Source organism: Plectropomus leopardus, chromosome 23 (genome assembly GCF_008729295.1).
Source record: "Plectropomus leopardus isolate mb chromosome 23, YSFRI_Pleo_2.0, whole genome shotgun sequence".
In the NCBI taxonomy this organism is placed as follows: Eukaryota; Metazoa; Chordata; class Actinopteri; order Perciformes; family Serranidae; genus Plectropomus; species Plectropomus leopardus.
Window position 1 is genome coordinate 6,326,478 of NC_056485.1, and position 21,177 is coordinate 6,347,654.

Sequence of the window (21,177 nt, forward strand, 5' to 3'; positions counted from 1 at the left end):
TTACTGTGTATGGAGTGAGATGGACAGGCTAGAAAGAGACGAGCCCCTGTAGTCTCATACAAAGTCTTGTGACTCAACAGGGACATAAAGTGAGCCAGAACATTTTGTTAGTTGATTGAAAATAACTCAGAAGGATATATATATACAGTATATGTACAAGGGCACATGTACTCTCTCTGCTACAGCTCCCCATTGTTAAAGATAAGGCGTTTTGTAAAGGCTCTTTCCTGCTCGCGAGGCTTTCAGCTTCTGTATTCTGCAATATTGTCTGATAAACAGTCATGCAAATCATTTAATTGAGGGAATAGAATTGAGACTTAATGATACAAGAGCAGCAGAAAACTAATTGTGACAGGGTGACTAATGACAACTATATAAATCCATTTAGAGCATTTCTGAAGGGTGAATGTCGAACATCACCTGAAAGGACAGCAGCTCCGCCGGCTCACACAGGATCCTATTTTAACTGCCATTCATCTGAAAAACGGACTTCACAGTTTGTTTGTAGTGTAGTCACAGCTTACTCATCTCCGCTACTCGTCTGTGACCTACCCACACACATATGTGCACACACACACACACACACACATAGCAGAGATGGCGTCGGAGAGAAAGAGAGCGGCGGGGTGCGATAATGAAGCAGAAGATTGGCAGTACAGTCTGCTCGCCTTCCTGCCTGATTGTCTGTACATCTAACTACTGTATCTCAGACACACACACCAGAACATCTACTTACAATGCGTGAAATAGAGAACGCGTGTGTGGGTGAGCGACTCTCAGTCACATCTCACTTATCCCAGTTACTCATCTACAGCCAACTCGTGCACACACACACACACACACACACACACACACACACACACGCACACACACACACGCACTCGTGCACAAATCTTATTGAGTTATTCGCTGCATTTCGGCTGCAATATTTTAGCTCTAGGACAATGACAATGTTCCCATCTCTTCTCTCTCACTTATAGACACACACACACACACACACGATCCTTTGTACTAGCGTCCATCATTTATGGTCGACGCTCACTCACAAGCTGTCAGACACAGTTCCATTTCCTCGTAGATCATGCCGGACTGGCACACATTGCCTAAATGAGCTGCTCAACACCTACTTACTGTGTGCCTGCACACAAACACACTCCCTCATATCCATAAACAAAGAGGAATAAGCCGCTTTTTGTGTATGAGCTACTGTCTGCCTGCCTTAAATCACATAATGGTACCAAATGATACAAATTTCAATACTGATATATATATATATGTAAGTGTATATACACATATATTACAGTCTACCATGATATCTGGATGGAGGATACTGAGTAAGGATGATATGGTTTCAATTTTTTTATCTCGATATTAGGGAAATTATGTATGAGATATAAATGTGGGTCATTCCATGTCAAATCAGTTTTCGTTTACATTTTATTTCTGTGATATTTGAAATCAAAATATAAGTTCTTTAACCCTTTTAAAGTTGAACAAGTTGGCCTTATGTCTTTCAAAAATCTGAAAATAAAACACTGAGGAACTGAGGAACAAGAAATTACTAAAACGTTACAAACAAAATGACAAAAATAAAATAAAGTAAGTAAAACAACAATGTAGAATAATAATACATATTGTAACACAGTTTTGAATATATATTTGTAATATGTATTTATTTATGCAATGTTGTAATTTACAATTTAAGATGCTTAAATTGATGAAGCTGACTATCCTTTTTCCCCATGTTTTCAGAAGAAATTAAAGTGCTTGTGAAAGGTTTTGATCGAAGCACAAGAAAACTGAAGTTGATCCAGGGTTTAAAGGGTTTAGATAAATTGTTAATTTAAATACAAAAACAATGTGGAAAGGACTTGTAATTTCACACACGAAATGCCCACATATAGACTCCCCCTTTTAGACACATTTTCATGGTCCTGGAAGGAGTCCACATTGCCTTTTGGCATCTGAAAATGGCAACAAATTGCAACCTTGGCTTGCCTTTCTTATCATATCTCAGATTCCATGATGTCAGAGAAATTTAGCACCACATCAATCAAATGCTGCATTTTGCAAAAATATGGAAACATCCATATGTATATGCTTTTGGGATTTCCTGGGGCCAAAAAGTACCCCATTTTACACTTTTCCCCCCCATTTTCAAGCGCCAGAAGTGGGAAAAATATGACATCTGCTTCTGTCTATCACTTATTTTTGTCTGTTTTACTCCATGAAATCTGTGCCTCTACCAAATTTCATGGCTCTAGGAGTTACATTTCTAAAGATATTGAACCGTAAAAATGCCTGTCTGTCTAAGATGTTCTTTTAGAGTTTGGAAAAAATCTGGGGCAAAAAAGTATGCAATTCTCAAAATACAACTATACTTTTTGACAGAGGATTTGTTTTGTGTGCGTGTAAAATATCATACACATGAGGTTTCAACAGAATTGAGGATGTAAAAATAAACCTCCGTCTGTATACGTGGAATGACCCATTTTTACAAATCCCATACAAAGGTACCATACTTATGGTCAAGGAAATTAACAGGTCTCTGCTGCTAACCATTACATAGAGTGCATGAGTGTTGTTAACTTTTCCTAGAATTAGCAAAGCTCACGTTCTTCAGTGGCCAATTGTTCATGTTTATGCATAACACTGTAGTGCAGGATAAAAAAAATGAAAACAGGCCAGTGTTGCCTAAAATATTATTGAAGGAAAAAAACAGTACTCTAGTATGCAATATTTCTGATATTAAAGTTACCAATTTTCCAAAGTCAGTTGATAATGGTATTGGTGCTGATTGACTATATAAATAAACCGACATGTTGATAAAGTGAGTTCAGGTGATTCAGAGAATGGTGGATTCTTTGGTTTCTTCACAATTACAGCTTGCAGTAATTTATACGATAAAATAATTTCATCAGGATATAACCCGGCTAAAATCTTCTGAATTATAATATTGACCTGAAGCTGAGCTTTGGATACACTGCTTTAATATATAATGTATCTACATCGATACAAAACAAGGATGCAGATTTTATTTAAAGAAAGAATTAAAGGGAAGTCTCTCGGTGCTTCAACACCGTATTATTCTTGTTACATATTGTCATTCATAAAAGAAAACATAGTGAAAGGGAGACTCTTTTTCCACCATGGAGTTAAACTTGAAAGCCTTCTGCTCTGATTGAATACTATACGCAAGTGCACAGCAGTAAAGGAAAAAAATATTGCCGGTTTTTCCCTTGATGTCACACATAACTGCACAAATACAGTTCAATAGGTCCAATAACGCTGAATGCCACACGTATTGATTCTCTTCTGTCCCTCTGTTGTCTATTCTTTCTGCTCATCCTCATGTATGAATGTGCGTCTCCACACATCCCGGTCTGTGTTTTGTGTCTGTTTTGCATGCATGCGTGCTGTGTAAGGATGTGTAAGTGTGACGATGTGTGTGTGTGTGTGTGTGTGTGTGTGTGTGTGTGTGTGTGTATGTGTGTGTGTGTGTGTGTGTGTGTGTGTGCGTGCGAGTGGCCGTCAGGAGAAGTGGAGCCGAAATGAAGCCTTATATAACCAGCTTCAAAGTGAGCTGCAGTCGGTCGGCGATACAGACACGGCAGAGCGGGAGAGAGGAGGATAAAAGAAAGAGTGTGTAGAGGAGAGAGGGTGTAAACAACTTTAGGTGGGAGTTACTTTATGCACGTCAAATGTAGCATAGGTGATGAGTTAAAACATCTGGAAGAGTACATGTATTTTAGGTCTAAAAATTATAATATGTTTTGCTGGGTGTCCTTTTTTAGCTCTCTGCTGAATCTACTACTACTGACTATTCTGGGTGTGTTATAATTGTATTTGCTGTTATTTTTTATCATCTGCAGACAGGTGTGTGTATGTGTGTGTGTGTGTGTGTGTGTGTGTGTGTGTGTAGAGGGGGGTCAATTGCACATGCTCCTGTCGCCTCAGCACCTTTGATTGGGAAAAGTGAGAAGTCGAGAAAACCAGCTATTTTTTCTCCCTTTGCTTGATTCACACTGCTAGGCTCCTCGCCCACTCGTTGCAAAAAGATGTCAAATCAAGCTCAGTTTTTTTCCTTATTTTTCCTCAGCGTGTTGCCGGGCTGGTAATAGTTGCTTGATTTCTGCTTTTACCATTTTGTCATTTTTATCCCCCCAAAGAAGTTCTGTGATGGCTCGTTTCTTTGATAGACAGGTTACTATTTAAACTTTTTTATCACTTGAATACGTTTTCATTAAATAGTTTTGACATCCATCAGGCATAATAATATGTCTGTATTATGTTTGCGTTGTGTGTTGCTAATGTTATATGAACCTTTCTTTTAATAATTAATTCTGCAGGTCATTAAAATGTTTTTAAAATGTCTTAAATTTAATTTTATGAATATTAGGCTTTAAGTAATTAAATCGGCTTTAATTTGATTTAACTGCCACATTTTACCCAATTTTTTTTATCCGGTTTAATTTATTTCTTTTTGTCAACATAAGTCTAGCTCTTTTGTGTGAAAGTCTGACGTTACAAATCTTTAAACCTACTCCCAAATCCTATGCTGTCTTTTTATTTTATACTTGGCAAAATGTAACTCACTCTAGTAGCAATATTCCCACATTAATCCTGCCTCAACACAAGACCGTACACATAATACTTATCTTTGTCTTACTTGAAATGTTTTGTCCAAAAATCTGTCTTGAATCTGGTCAAATCTTCTCTTGAAAAGGTCTTTAAATGCATTAAATTGAAGTGTCTGATACCTGTAGATGCCCTGACTTTTAGCTTAAAAAAAAAACTTATGCCACAATGTTATAACCTCGACTCAAGGTCCCCTTACTGGTTTCGTCATGGCTTTTAATAACATCAAACATCAACAACAAAAAGTTCCAGGAAAAGCCAGTAAGTGGACCTTGAGAATAAGAAGAATGACTTTTCCTATACCAATCGTAAACTTACTGTTACTATACTTAAGGATTTACCTGTTTTTTTCAGGTGGGAAATGCTACTAAAAACAACATAAATCCCAGCTTTCGAGCTTAAGTCACACATCAGTAACATCTTATCTCAGATTTTGAAGAGCATAAAAAATAAAAACTTCATCTTCCAGGTTTGTTAGTACTAGAACAATACTGTAAATGTCAGAATTGATGCCCTAAATATAAGGCTTTTCAGAGTAACAATTTTCATTTAATTAGCCATCATAACTCATTTACTTAACATTTAGTGTTACACTGAGCCAGCAGTTAGGTAATTAATAAAGTACTAGTTCAATTCAATTCAGTTAAATTCAGTTTTATTTATTAAGCCCATTATCACAGATTACAATTTGCCTTAGAGGGCTTTACAGCATACGACATCCCTCTGTCCTTAGACCCTCACATCGGGGGAAACACTCCCCAAAAAATCCCTATACGCGGAAAAAAAAAATGGTAGAAACCTCAGGAAGAGCAACTGAGGAGGGATCCCTCTGTACTTTATGTTTAGTGCTTTTTAGCAAATTTGAGCATACTAACACGCTACTAGACATATTTGGTGAACATGGTAAACATTATACCAGTCTAACTTCAAACAGTTAGTGTAGAAAACCTTGCATTAGTTTTGTCACAATACTGGAATTTCTAACTTTTGTACAGTACCTTGAAAAATATCAATATTCAATATCATTTTCATCACCACAGGGACACTGACATTGGGGGCATACAAGTTAGAATGTTGAGTGAAAGAGAAATGCAACATGACAATGACAACTTTTCCTTTCTTCTTTCTTGGTAGCAGAGGACAGCAAAATGACCGTAGCAAACATTAACAATTGGAGAGAGACAGAAAACACAGCTGCTACCTTTGTATCAATACTAAAAAGTTAGCATTGAAATAGTTTCAGATATTCATAATCAATATACACTGATAATTAAAAGTCTACATAAATATATGGTATTTCAATTTTTCGCTACTAAACTAAAAGGTCAACACTTGTGGACTTCCAGAGAGAGCCTCCTCCTAATTCCTTGAACACACCAAATCTTAACTTGGTCCGCTTACCAGCTTTTTCCAGAGCTTGCGAACGGGATTATGTTCTTCACATTTTAAATTCTGTCCTGATAGTATTTTGAGTATTCTGTGAGATGATGAAACATTATGTTGAGCTACATCTTTTAGAGGCTGGACCTTCATGTGTCTAGTTCTCACTGGATGATTGACAAATATTCAGCCACCTTGACGGCTGTGCTCTTATCCATTCTTTACATAAACTCGATGAGGAGCAGACCCATCCAGTAAGTCACTTAGTGTTGTGTTATATAAGTTATTTTTTTCATAACTGAATAAAATCCAGTTTCTTTTGCCAAACCTCAAGTTCCCAAAGTGGATTTTCAAGATGAAAGCGAAAAGCGATGAAAGGTGAAGGGTATTTTTGTAGTAGTGCTTACTTTCTGAATGCAGAGGTGAAGAGTATTTTCTGCCAACAGTCACCCTCTGGAAGATGAGGTGAACAGAATCTGATTTTTGTTTGTCTCTTTTCTGTGACATCTGTACATGAATGAAGCAAACAACAAAAGCGACAGGTGTGAGGATGATAAAACAAGATCAGATTTGATTTAGGGGAGTTTTTCTTCCGGGTAATGACTTTATGAGAAGAAGGAGCAGGAGGGTTGATGGCACAGAAACCATTTAGTCACAGTCAGGTTCCTTGAATGTGACACAAATAACAATAAAAATAGAAGCAAAACTTTAGATGATGTTGGATCATTGTCCCATTCTCATGATTGCAATATCTCAAGAACATCTCAAATTTGACGCAAATGTCCACTTGAACTTAATGATGAACTTGTATATTTTGTAGGTGGTCATAGGTTAAAGGTCAAGGACACTGTGACATTTGTCCGTCCCATTTTCATCAATGCAATTTCTCAACACCCTGAGGGATTTTTTTTTTCAAAACTGGCACAAATGTCCACCACCAACTCTAATGCTGTCTATTTATTTTATAATTTATATTTTGTATATCTAATAACAACAGTCCTACATAAATCCTGAATTGGTGACTCTAATCTTAGGTGCTCACCTTGAAATTCTGCTGGTTGTGTAGGTCTTCTGTGCTGCGGGGTAAAATGTGTGTGAAGCATCCATGTTTCACAGACATCGATGTAAACTGTAACGTAACTTGACTGATTCGCAGAGGCATACAACCGCAAGGCAGTAATTCCAGTTTTCTCTTTGATTTCCCCTCTGTGGGCGTCTTTCCTTCTCTCTCTCTCTCTATTTTCAGTGGGCGTCCTTCCTTTTCCCCACTCCTCTCTCTCTGTCTTCTTCTCTTTCTCTTCACCACTCTTTTAATTTACCAAAAACAGCCAGTGGGCAGATGGGGATCAAATTACATTCACCTTTTACCTGCACTCCTCTGCGCAATTAGCGTCACGCTTACTTGTCATTTCAAATTGACACACTGCTGTTGTGCTATGTAATTATTTACCCGCCTGGGGAATAGCTCTCTGGTTTAACCACTAAATAATGACAAACACACACATATACACACACACTCCAAAACACAAAAGCACCTGTGTCCCGTTTTATCTCAAACATGTTTAACACGCCTTTTACCATTTCAGGGTCATTGTGTAAATGGTTGTCCAATTAAAGAGTCTTTGTGTTCAGTGTGTCTATCTAAAATTGTCTAATTGACTAATTTTGTGCAACTCTTTAAAATTTTCTATGTGCTTTCACTGCTGTGAGGTTTCAAATTTTGGGGGTTTGAGCATCAGGACCTGAACCTGTCATTCTTCCGTTAGGTGTCCTTCTCTTTGCTTGGTCTTTTTTTTTAAATGTTGTTTTTCTGGTCATATGGTGGGAAGACAAAGGGCTGGGTCCTGTTCTTCAAATCACAGAGGCCTTATTACTCCACATTCCCTTTTTCCCCACCCTCACCAACCCCACCCACCACACACCCAGCTCCCAAAAATAAAAGAAGTTAGGCTCAGGGAACAAACAAGGTTTAAAGGAGAGAGAGAGGGACAGTAAACAATGGCAGCCGTTTTCTTCTGCAGGGGGAAAGAAGGAAACCACATCCAAAAACAGTTTTCTTTGATCTTGTGTCTTTTCTTGTGATAAATCTGTGTCTGTGATGCCTTTTGTTTTTGCTTTTGTACTCTTTTTAAAGGAAAAAAACTCAATAAGCAAACCATGAACTCTTGCTGATTTGTCCTTTTTGCTCTTTCTTCTTTTCTTTTTTTGATATTCTTTTTTTTCCGTTTTTGCCAGTAATCTTTTTTGAATTTTCTCTTTTCTCTTTTTCCCCCCTTTTTTTCTTAACCCTAGGTCCGCTCACAAAAAAACATGATGAATCTTCAATGAACAAGCCTCGAGACGAAGGTATTTTTGTTGCATGTTTTTCCTTTTTTCTTGTTTTGAAGTCTTTTTGGGGGATGTGTACACATAGAGTGGAAAACACACACACAAGTCAAACATCTCTTAGGTGGGACTCTGGGTCTGAGGTGCATACCGATGTGTTGGTGTAAGTGTATGTGCTGACCGTTGCAATTAAAAAGCTGTCTTTTCCTTATGCAAATCATTAGCCTTATGTAACCTCGGATGATCATAACGCCTGGCTAATGGAACCCAGATCCCCCTTCATTATAAAGTCATCTGCGGGCAGTTGTGTGTGTTTTCCAGAGGTCCTCATCCTGCTCTCAAACGAGAGAGAGCCTCGGACATCATCACCACTGTGCCCTTGAAAATATATTGGCCAACTAACAGCATTGTCCCAGCGCAACAAAGCACCTATTGAGACCTGCTTACACAATGAGGTGCATTATTATTGCACCTCAATCCCCGATGAAATTGCCATTGAGTAAGGTCCTACACAAATATTAAGCTAGCCTCATTCCAAGTCAGTGATGATAACATCAAATCAAGTAAGGGGGGGGGAAATGGGGACACCCAAGGACACTTGTGCCCTGCTTTGAAGATTTGGGTTTAATCGGCCACTACAATAAGGACATAGAATCCACAGCTTGCTGTTAATTTATCCCCAACCTGCAGCACATACGCTGTGGAGGTGATTTTATCTTCACTTTCATCCACCCTCCTTCCCTTGTTCTTTCGGACTTGTTTCTTGGAGAAAAAGATGACTGATGATATTTTGATACATATTTCTCTTTATGCTATTTTTAAGGGTTGTGCGGGTCTTTTTTTTCTTTTTTTTTTTTTCTTGCTCCGTGATGCTCTTTGATTTGGGGTACTTTTTTGAAGATGGGGGAGTCGGAAGGAAGTTTGACACAAGAGGATTTTCTTGGTGATCAAACGCGCCGGCACAGACACAACTTTTTCAGCTGCCACAGAAGAGCAAGTAACCAAAAAAAAAAGTCTAGCCCAGTGAAGACGCTCACCACCTCCCTCTTAATATTTCATCCCTTATCATGGCACACAATTGACATCATGTGACTGGTAAGAGCTGATCCCAAGAACCCGTCAACACAATCCTAAACTGGAAAAACTGGAGTCATAGATACTTGAAAAAGTAGCCGTCCCTGCATAAGAAATAATAATAATTAAAAAAAAATGCAGATATCCTCTTTGCATATGAAGTTGCACATAGGTTTCAAGAATACAGGTAAGCTTTTCCCAAAGTTTTAGAAGTACTGGTTATAAATTCAACCCCATTCAATGAAAAAATGTGTAACAACTTGCCAGAACACTTTATTTCAGACGTGGGAGTAAGTCGCACATGTGCAAGTCACAAGCAAGTCTCAAGTTTCCTTCGATTTTAGAGCAAGTTCCAAGTTTCTGTGGTGAGAATCAAGCATGTCGAGCTGAATGCCTGTTATAAGTCGAATCAAGTCATTGTTCAGGTTCAGCAAGTCGCAAGTCAAATCATATGAAATTCTGATGATCTAGTCAAACATTTGCGTTCTAGCCAATGAGGCAATAAGCTCATGAGCTAGCTGAAAAGACACATTGACCTTTGTTTGTGGGGTTTGTAGTGATGGATGAGGTCCTGAGTTACTGTGGTGAGAAATAAGCAGGTTAAATTGAGTCCTTGCTGCGGATCTTACACTGTCTTCTTTTTACAACAAGCAAAATATTCCTGAATCAAAATTTTATTAATTTTGGAACCAGGAACAAAACACATCTATTTAATATCTAGAAAAACTGTAACATTTAATATAAAAAAGTCAAGTCCTCTGAAGTCATCTGTCTCAATAAGTCCAAAGTCATGAATACCAACTCAAGTAAAGTCAAGTCTTTTAACAGTGTTAGTCATGCAAATCTCAAATGTTCAAATTTGCAAGTGGAATATGACTCGAGTCAAGTCATGTGACTCGAGTCCCCCTCCTCTAGTTTCTTCAATCATATATATGTATAGTTAAGATGTTTAATGCATCTCCCTTTGTGATGATCTAAATGCAGTTTTAAAACCTTCCCCACAATCCCATAACAGAATAGAAATATCATAAAAGCAGTCAAATTCAAAGTTCCACTTCATTCAAAGATATGTTTTGCTTATCTTTACTTCTCTCGTACGTTTGAGCTTCACTGTGCAGAATGATGTGTGTGACACATTCAGATACTGTACTGGAGGTGGGAAGTTGCTTTGTGCTTACATTAAAGATTAATACTAGCAGGATATTGTGACCTCACAACTTGTGTGGAAGCCAATCATGGTCCAATAAATTACACAAGTGTGATATGGATAGTTGAAGTCAGTGCAAATAGATTGGGAACAGACAGTGTCCAGCAGTTTGAAAGAAACTATATTAGCATATTTATAGATTCTGGATGTCTCAGTGTGAAAAAGTAGATGTGATCTTTAGAATATGTAATGAGGTAATCAGACTTTTTTTTTTTTTTACAGAAAATCTATATCAGACCCAAATTAAAATTTCAGGCAGAGTTTTTTTCTTTATATGTCTCAAAACATGTCTGAGGGGGATCTATAAATACTCAAACAAGCCTTCAACACACACTGTGTGTAACCGCAGAATTTGAATTTAAAGGTAGCTCTCATATGTGTTAAAATGTTTGGTTTATTTCCACATACGTTTTTGATTTTCTCCCAAGGCTCCATCACCCTCTTAAATCTGATATGCTGAAAAAAAGATGGGCAAGTAGGGCAAGAAAATATTTTTGAGTTTTGAAATTTGGTCCATGGAAAATTGGGGGAACCCTGATATGAATTTTATTTTACAGTTAATAACAGTTAATTCTCTGAGGTGCATAGACTCATACTGGTACAGTGAACATTTTAAGTTCCAAACAGTCATTGCTCATTGTTCTTCAAAAAGGCTGTTTGTCCTTTTCCTTAAAAATACAAATATACAGCTTTCCATTGAAGGAGGGAACAAAACATTTTGTGGGAACAAGGCATCTCAAGACTCTTTGGTGCCCATAGAATCCATTTTCATTTAGATATTTTGAGGGGAGAGTTCAGGGAATTCCTTTGAAAATGGCAGTTGTTCCCTTGCTGAAACTCTGGACCATTATTCAGCCCCCTTCCTGACAAGCCATGCCGACAAAAATTAAATTAAAAAAAAATAGCATGCCACAGCCTCTTAAAAACAGTAAAACTAGCCTCCAACACAGCGTTCCATGAGCGGAGGTGGGGGTGGAGAGGGGCAGTGATTGTATAGGGGGGGCATGGCCCCCCCTGCCCTCTCTTGGGGGCACCACTGCCAAGTTGAAATGATTCATCCACATACTCAAAGCTGTGATTCACGCTCTCTGCTTCTGAAGCTGCTCCTTAGCCTGACCTGTGCAATCTCCCACCCTGAGGCAATGCACTGTTAACTGTCAGAGACCTGCAGTACTTTGAATTGTTGAACAAATTAAATTCCAGCATAAGAATCCAGATTCAGACTGCAGAGACGGGTATGATCTGGTCACTTCTCCTAGTATTTTTATTTTTTTCCCCAGCCAACAAAATAACATCCTTATAATACCAGACAATTTTCGTTAAAAGAAGCAAGAAAACACGTGGCCGGCTTTTATCTGATAACAGCGGCGGCCTGGCACAATCGCTTCATCCATTTTGTCCACCATTTTGTCCTCATTCTTTCAGCCCTGCATCAACAGCCCTTTTCAAATGTGGCATGCTTTGAAGGAGTATATTCTAGGCCGCGCACAAACCTATTCATGAGCGATTCTATTCAAGTAAATAGTACATACTGTATGCTCAAGAGGAGCAGCAAGGAATAACTGCAGCGTCCTGCACACAGCGAGATGACTTTATTCTGGAGCAGCAGCGGCGAAGGCGGCGGCTGGCTCTCTGCTCTGCATCAGGTGTGAGAGAGCAAAGGCTATTGGGCCGCAGTGCTGCTTAGTGTCGATGTTCAAAAAGATTGATAGGGCTTAAAACACATCTCTGTGTATAGATGTCTGTGTGTGTGTGTGGAGAGAGGATTACAAACCGGAGAGAGATTGAGCTAAATCAAGAAAGAGACAGAGAGAGTGTGTTACTATGCCATCCTGTGTGTCAGCTCTGATCAGAGACAAACCAAAGCCACCTGAGCCCCAAACCTGGAACATATTTCTGCCAGGAACAATGTCACCTCTCTCTGACACACACACACACACATACCCATACACACACAGTAATATAAACAGAGCCACACAATACAAACATGGACATGCTCCATCAAAACCAAATTGACAGACTGTTACAATTTACATCACATTGCATAAAGCGATGTTGTGCAGGGATAAACTACTAACATTTCAACCATCAGCATGCATGTTTTCTGCTTTATATAAACTGAGAATAACAATCACATTGAGAATATAAGAGAAAAAAAACAATATATGATGGAGAACCATCAAATAATATCAAAATGTCAAAGTACACATTCACACACAGCACATTAGAGAGATTCAGTCAACTGCAATCTCATCATCTCTTCTGCTTCATTATTTTGATTCAAAATAGAGGAAAAAGAGGAAAAGGGGAGATTGGAGAGAGCTCCAAGAGGTTATATTAGGTTATTTGAGAAGCAAGCATCATGTGGTACTTCATTAGATTCTTGTGATCTGCTATCTGCAGCCAGCCACATTAGAGTCCTAACATGCCAGGTCCATAAAATGCTGGGGGAAAAACCACTGAGAAAACTTTGAAACAAAAAATAAAATGTAGACAAACAAAGAAAAAAAATGCACATAAAGAAACTCGAAGCTTTTTTTTTTTTTACAATAAAGACTATTTATTATTATCCTGATTGAAATCTTTATTGTCCTTTCAAGGCACAGTGTCCTCCCTCCCTTTAAACATTAAGCATGTAAATTACAAAATGGATTGAAGGAGGCTTTGGCTTTTTCCAATAATGCAGCCAATTTTCTCCATGGCCAGTAATGATAAGAATATTAACCATCCAGCTGGGCATTTAATTACAGTGTAATATTGGGTATCATTAATGAAACAACGCAGTTAAAAGGTCTTGATTTACCTTCAATGAATCTGTCAGTTTACTCTGCATTTGGGATAATAAGGTGGACTACAGATTTTCTATTCTCATGACTAATACATGAACTGAATTAGTCGAGTATACGTTCATTGATCAAATGAATCATCTTTTTGTTTCTAGATGTAAAATTCAAATGAAGGAGAATAGATTGTCAAAGATTTCAGACCTTTTTATGTGGGTCAGCTTTTATCACATATATGATAAATGAATTTCAAGTGGACTTGAAATTTCTTGTGCACAAAGAAATTAAATTTCTTTTTTAATAACATATAAGAGAAACCTTTTCCTGCCCATTTATTACTCAATTTTTACAGAGAATTATGGGGATATCAAGAAGGATGCACTTTTGTTGTAACAGTATGTTTTGTTAGTGAATATCAGTTAAATTTTAGCTTATTTTTTGTACATAGATGACAAATGTCCTCTGACTCTTGTTAAATAGTGCCCCTGCACTTTGATAAAGGAACCATAATTCAAATCTAAAACAAGGGTAAAGACATAAGATTGGGACCTAATCTTAGTATCAAATTGATTGACAAGTGATATCATGACTTGATAAATGGGCTTACGCGAGAGAACAAAATATCAGTTATTTTTTTATGCTTTTAAAGCTGCATTAATTGAGGTTTTTGCCACTAGGGGGCAGCAGATCAAGCTGTAAACACATACTAACATACTGTCACGTCAACAAGGTGTTCTGACGGATGTTTTGGAAATCAGTTGCCTTCCAAAATTACATACCCAGGTTCAATATTCGCACCCTTTTTGCTCTATTTTGGTGTCCACCAACTCCTGAGTGAAATATCTGACTTGTAGGCTGCTAAATGTTCCACTAACAACCACCAGCTACTCACTAATGTTGTGTATCTGCTGTTTGGATCTGGCAAGGTAGCCTATGAGTTTATTAGAGCTTTTTCACAGACATCAGTGTCGGGTCAGACAACTACAGGCAAGCTAAAAGGCCTGAACTGCTTTTTAGAACTGAAAAGAAATTGAAAACCTGGTGATTATTCTCTGTGGGGTTTTTCTTGCAAGCAACATCTTTCACATTACATGTGTTCATTTGATCCTTTGTGTGTTTAAGAAAGGCCCTTAGTTTTGATTAGTATCATCAGCTAAAACAAAAGCTTTGAAACACAAGCTCGTATTTTTCAAATCCAATTCTTAATCATTAATAAAAATATAAGTCAATTTTATGTAGTCCAAATTCCAACTGTATGATAAAAGTTATTGACAAAACACTTTGCTTCACAAATTAATTGCTAGCGACTTGGCTGTGCGTTTTATTGTATTAGTACATAATATTTAAATTTGATCTACACACAGGAGAATATACAATAATATTGTTGGAAACTGTTTGAGTTCAAATTAGATCAGTATGGTACCATGCAGTCTGTCAGTCTGTAATGAAATCTTAGTCTACAATAACAAAACAAACATATATATATATATATATATATAAATATATATGTGTGTGTGTGTGTGTGTTTGTGTGTGTGTATGTGCGGCAGCTAAAGCCCACAGCATTAATGTCAAACAAGAAAAAAATTAAGAGCTTAAGAGAACTGTCGCTCCGCATTCAAAGATAAGATATATAATTTAATATATGATATTATTTGATGTGATATACAGTCATAAAACTGAAGGAGAGATGTGTTTTATTATAAATACTAATCTGAAAATTAATACATTTCCTTGTTGAGGTTATATTCCAGATGCTGGAACTTATATCTTGCTTCTGAATATCACTGTAAACAAACAGTAATAGCTTAAATGATTATAGATAAAACAGCAATAACAAGGGTTTACAGCTCAGTAGAGCAATTTCAGCAGTCACACTCGTGTTTCTCATAATTATTCATCTGGTCCAGGATAATATAAACAGCTGAAACAGAATGCGTAACCAAACACCATGTAGGGTCTGAAATTAATACTGACCGAGCACCAAAGGCTTGTTAAGCTTTATCTATAAAAGTTACTGTCCCTGCTGACCACTGTATGCTCAAAGCAAAACAATGGCTCTGTATCAAACAGGCTGTTGATTAACCGCCTGTAACACTGGCTCTGCAAAAAGTGCTCGGGTGAGTGAGCACCATTTTCTGAATCAGCTTTTAATTAATGTCTTTTAATTGAACGTGTCGCATAACGTCTGAAAATGGCACGGATGTCAGACAGTATTCCCAAGGAAAAAAAATGTTTTTTTGGCAGCCAGGGATTATTTTTTTTAAGTGGTTGGCGTGAAAGGCAAGAAAAATCGACAAAACGACATAGAGGGGCATTAGCGAGAGCGATGGAGGCACCAGAAGAAGTCGCGTCCTGATGCTTCGTGTTTGTTGATGGCGAGCTAGATGAGAGACGTCAGAGAGCCGGAGTGGCTTTATCACAGAGGCACTTCAGCAAGAAACAATCTAAGACGCTCAGGATGCTCTCTCCTGGATGGCAAGATGGTAGATGGTATGGAGGAATAATAAGAGTTTGTCTGTGGGAGACAGATACAAGCTTTTGCCTCCACTCTGTTTTTGTCCGCAACAACGTATTTTTCTCAATTTCCTCCTCATTTTGCCTCTCCCTCCTCCTCTCTCTGTCTCTCTGTATTATGTGCTGCTTCTACTGTGGTTATAACTCTGTTAACAGACGCTGGCCTGTGGGCAATGCAGCATCTCTCCATATCGGCTTCTCCGTTGGTGCCCTCAGACATACACATTTGCTCTAAAACACTTCCCTCTATTACAGTACTCACTCACAATCCCCCGTTTTGGAAAACAGCGCCATGCGAGGACGGAGACTTGGCGCGTTTCATGTTTTCATATAATTAGGAGCATCCAGGGAGATGCTCTCCTGCTAAATCTCTCCATTTCCTGTAGGCTTTTCAGCACGGACACAGTGTAATATTCAATGTACTGTACAATGCACATTCTAACCGCCAAATCTCTAAATTGTGAAATACAAAAGGAGAAGGAGGCTGCAAGCAATCAGCAGTGAGAAATGTGCAGGCCGGCATCCATTCTATTATTATATTTCACCATTTTTACATCCGTATTTGCTGAGTACAAATTACTTTATAAGAGGATTTTGAATGGAATGAGGTGGCACAGGGACAAGATTGAGTAGTATATAGAAAATGGATGAAAGGAGGATGGAAAGAAAAACAGTAAGGAGCGGAAAGAGGAAGAATAGAGCAGAATTGAAAATGCAAAATAAAACAAAACAGGAAAGCCTGGTGTGGAAAACTACACACCCTAGCGTGACAAAGAATAGCACATTTCGGCTCGGCATAGTACAAAAAAGCCCAGTACAGATCAGAGCAGAATCTTTCGCAGGAAAGGATCAACAGTACTGTCAAAGCAACTTTATTTTAACATTACTACAGAGACTCAGTCTCTTGTCTCTTTCTATCACTCTGTGTCTCGATGGGCTTGTCGGTTATTTGCTGCTGAAGCTCCCAGCCTTCCCATTACCTCAATGCTCGGCCCACGTCGTGTCAAGGTTGTGTCAATACCGTGTCGAATACACCTACTCCATCGCTCGCTGACAGATAGTATTTTATTGAGCTTGAAACGCTTTGGCAAGACAAAGAAGGCGAAGAGGAAAGGGGGCTCAAGCAGAGATGGAGGTGAAAAGGATCGGAAGGTACCGCGAGAATAAAAGAACGAGAGAGCGAGTTGGCGCCGTGTCGCCTGTCAGCTAGCTTAGCGTTTGGGAAAAAGCTCAACACAAGATTTTTTTTGTTCGTTTTTTTTATGCACTTGGCTGGGTTTATTGCCGTGTGTAATGGCTATAAGGGACAGAGAGAAAGCAACATTGAAGGCTGGCTCAGCTCCTCTTCAGCTCCTGGAACTCAGTGAATACCCCAATGCTGGCTTTGAGCTAGCCAAGAGCTATTATGGGTCTATTTAATCAAAATCAATAAACTTTAAAGTGCTCACTGAAACAAAATGAAGTTTGGAATAGTCAAATTGTATTGCAGAGAAGACCTCCCAGAAGGCACAAGTTAGATCAGTAATATTTGTGAAGTATTGCAGACTATTCTCCAGGATAATGATTGGATGATGTGTGCTTCTGAGAGCTAAAATATACATGCAAGCATACTGCGATAGAAGAGAGAGAGCCTTTAAAGTGAGAGAGTTCAAATCCATGACATCTGACCTCCACAGTGGCACCAGGAGTCATTTTATGCCTTTGTGCCCATATGCTGGCACATGCATACACCCCCTTCTTGTGACTGCATTATCTCAAGAAGACCTTGAGAGTTTTTTTTCCAAATTTGGCACAAACGTCCACTTAGAATCAAGGATGAACTGATTAGATTTTGGTGGTCAACGGTCAAAGTCACTTTGACCTTATCCATCTTATTCTTTTGAATGTGATATCTCAAGAATGTCTTTGGGGAGTTTCTTTAAATTTGGCACAAACATCTGCATGGAGTAAAAGATGAACTGACTAGATATTGGTGGTCAAGTGTCAAAGTGGTTGTGACATTTTGTCTGTTTCATTCTCATGAATGCAATCTCTCTCGAGCACAATTAGGGAATCCTCCAGTTCAACTCAACAATGAACTGATTAGATTTTGGTGGTGAAAGGTCACTGTGACCCATTCATCTGTCTCATTCTTGTTAACGCAATACTTCAAGAAGGCCTTTCTCCAAAATTGGCACAAATACCCACTTGGACTCAACACTAAACTATTACGAATTTGGTGGTCAAAGGAGACCTGGCGTCCATCTCATTCTCTTGGACCTCATTTCTTAAGAAGGTCAAGAAGAAATTTACTGAAATTTGGGACAAACTTTGGATTCAATAATGAACCACATAGAATTTGATGGTAAAAGATCAATGTGTAACCTCAAAAGACATAATTTTGGCCATAACAAAATGTATGCGTTAATTGTGACAAAATGTCATACAAATGTCTGATAGGATTAGATAATGAAGTGATGACATGTTATATCCAAAAATTCAAAGGCCAACTTCCCTGTGACATTATAATTTTTTGCAAAAACAATTTTCTGGACATTATTTAATGCCATAACTCAGAAACAGAAGGGAACGCATTTGGTCAGATACTGAATTGGTGACACTAATCTTGGGTGTCCACCTTGAAACTGTGCTGATTGTATAAATCTCCTCAGTAGCTAGTTGAAGATGTGTGAGAAGCATTGAGCCTTTAGAATTTTTTAGCATATTCGCAGCAACGTCCATATTTGAAGCATTGTCTGCTGTCTTGGCTGCACGTGGGCCTGAACGGGCGTGAATGTAAACTACGTCTTGACTGCTTGGCATAGGCTTACAAGCATGAGGTAGTAATTCTAGTTCTGTATCTGCATCTACCCGTTTCCATGATGCTGTATTGGAAATATGGTTGCAAACATTGTAGAGGGTATATTTACCCTATTAGGGTTAATGGATAAAAAGGTGGTGGTGCAGTAATGGAGGAGGCTTTAGAGCAGCAGCTAAAGACATTTACTTTCTTAATAATCACCCTTTTTCACCCCATGCTGCCATCTTAGAGGTGGTGAGGAGCTGTTTCACAATTTACTCACTGCAGTTGAAGGCTGCAGATAATGGTTTGGAAGAGAAATTTGCCACAGTATGTGTCATCTATTTGAAGGCTTTATTCTAAAAGAAAGCACTACTGTAATTCTTCCTTTTATTGCAGTGTGAATGAAAACATTTTAATATATTATTTCAAATTGTACACATTGTTTCAGTTTGTTTTGGCTCTACACAAGGTCTAATTATATTTTGTGGTTTTCAGAAAAAAAACCCAGTTAGCTACAGCAGTGGCTGCTTGCTTTATAAACAGATATTTGCAACTCATTTTTCTAGAAATTACATTTATCACACTGAGTGAATCAGTGAAATGTTCACAGAAACATATTTCATTTGTTTTGCTATAACATCTGCTCCTAAAATACAATATTCGCTCAAAGCAACTAAAGTATCTTTTTATGGGGATGTTTAGGCACTTATAGCACTTCATAGGGCAAGATTGTTGTCTTGGTTATGTATTCAAAACATAAGCACTGACAAGATTTTTTATTTTTTCAGAAAACCAATCATACCAAAGTCCTGCACTTACCCACCATCCACCCAGACCTCCTTCCTATGATAGTAACGCTGCCTTGACTCAAAAAGGCATTGACAGTGAACATAATCCATGAGGCAAATGAATTTCCAATGTAATTATTGAAAGTTTTCGAAGACAGTGTTGACGTTAATGTCTGAATTATTTGATTATGTAAATTAATTTTCCCCATGATCAAAGTAAACTGTAAAAGCAATTACACTACTGTGCCGGACCTACACAAACAGCACTACCGTCTAGAATGATGCTTATGTTAACTAAAAGATCATTTATAGATGATTAAGGTTCCCCTTCAGCTATGTTTCTAAGTTTAGAGAAATACTTTGTTTAACATGGTTTTCCCACATAAAAAGTACACACAAAAAGAAACTACACTTAAAAACCAGAAGCGAAAATCAGTTGGATGGCAAGTCTGGTGCCAGCAGTTCCAACTATTTCACCTCCAGTAGCAAATCTTGTAGTTACTGCAGTTGAAGGGGCTGGAAGCACATCTGCTCTCGCCACCTTATTGAGAAATTCTGGATCTGGCCTTTGCCCAACCCACAGCTGCGGCTTAGTTGACTGGTGAAAGAGCTGTGTGCATCAAGATGGCTAGCATTACCGTTAGCACCATGTAAACATCAACATGATCCTCAGACTCAGATTTAAAGTTTGGCGTGCCTCCAAAATTAGTGATTAGCAGGCGTATCAGAATGTTAAGTGTAGTTAGCATCTCTTTTTATGTTTATGTTGTTTGTAAGCTTGAGTGCTAACTGGCAGTGGTTGACACAGCGTTCGTGTTTGTGAAAGATGCAATATTATCTGCTACAATGGCTCTAATTAAAGTTTGCAAAAACATATAGTACCCATGGATGAGATTTTTGTGTTACATATCTCTGCAGTGGAAGTTTTAGGTTTATTTGCTGGCTTTTCTTATTAGACGGTAATTATTATTATTATTATTATATTAGATGGTTTTGAATTTGTGATGCACCAAATCTAGCTCTCCTTGGATATGTTTGAATTCCAGATTTTGGAGAAAAGTGCAGATATTGCCTCTGTAAGTAGAAGATTGTGAAAACATTTCTCTGGTGAGAAACTTTGCACAGATAAAAGGCCGTATAGCTTAAGTCATTTTAGGTGACTTAAATAGAAGAAAAACACATTTTTAGGCAGCAGGGATCAGACTTGCCCAATTTCAAACATGATCTGATGCCAAACTCAAAAATACTGAAAACAGGTAGCCATGTAGTTGATGTAGTTATGTAATTTTTGCTATATATATCATAGTTTAGGTGGTGAAAATATTCTCGGCAGGTACATTTATTCACTAGTTTGTAGAAGAAAAGCCAAAAAGTTAATTTTGGATATTGGATAGATGTAATCAAGTGGGACTACAGGTGGAAAACTTCCATCAGTTATATTCCAAGATGATTCAAAAAACTTATGTGTTGATGTTTGCCAGTGGTTGCGTTGGTTTAGCTGCATGGATACAGGGGAGAATGTGGGTGTGGTGAATCTAAGTTGCACGAACCAATGAGAGCTGGAGGTCTGACAGCTCAGTGGCGGAAGCAGAATTCGCTACACCACCATCAGATTAACTGTCAGGACAGACAAGACGAGATAAGTGGCTGCTGATAATCCATACCCCCCTAGGGCGACATGGAG

General features: G+C 38.2%; 1 protein-coding gene across 1 annotated transcript in view; it reads left to right on the top strand.

The window, feature by feature from the left end:
- nlgn2a (neuroligin 2a) overlaps window positions 1-21,177 on the top strand; it is a 222,632-nt gene that overhangs the window by 114,433 nt on the left and 87,022 nt on the right. Inside the window, exon 3 of the mRNA XM_042512113.1 lies at window positions 8,311-8,364. Within this exon, the coding sequence (XP_042368047.1) occupies window positions 8,311-8,364 (54 nt within the window). The remainder of the gene's footprint in view (window positions 1-8,310; window positions 8,365-21,177) is intronic.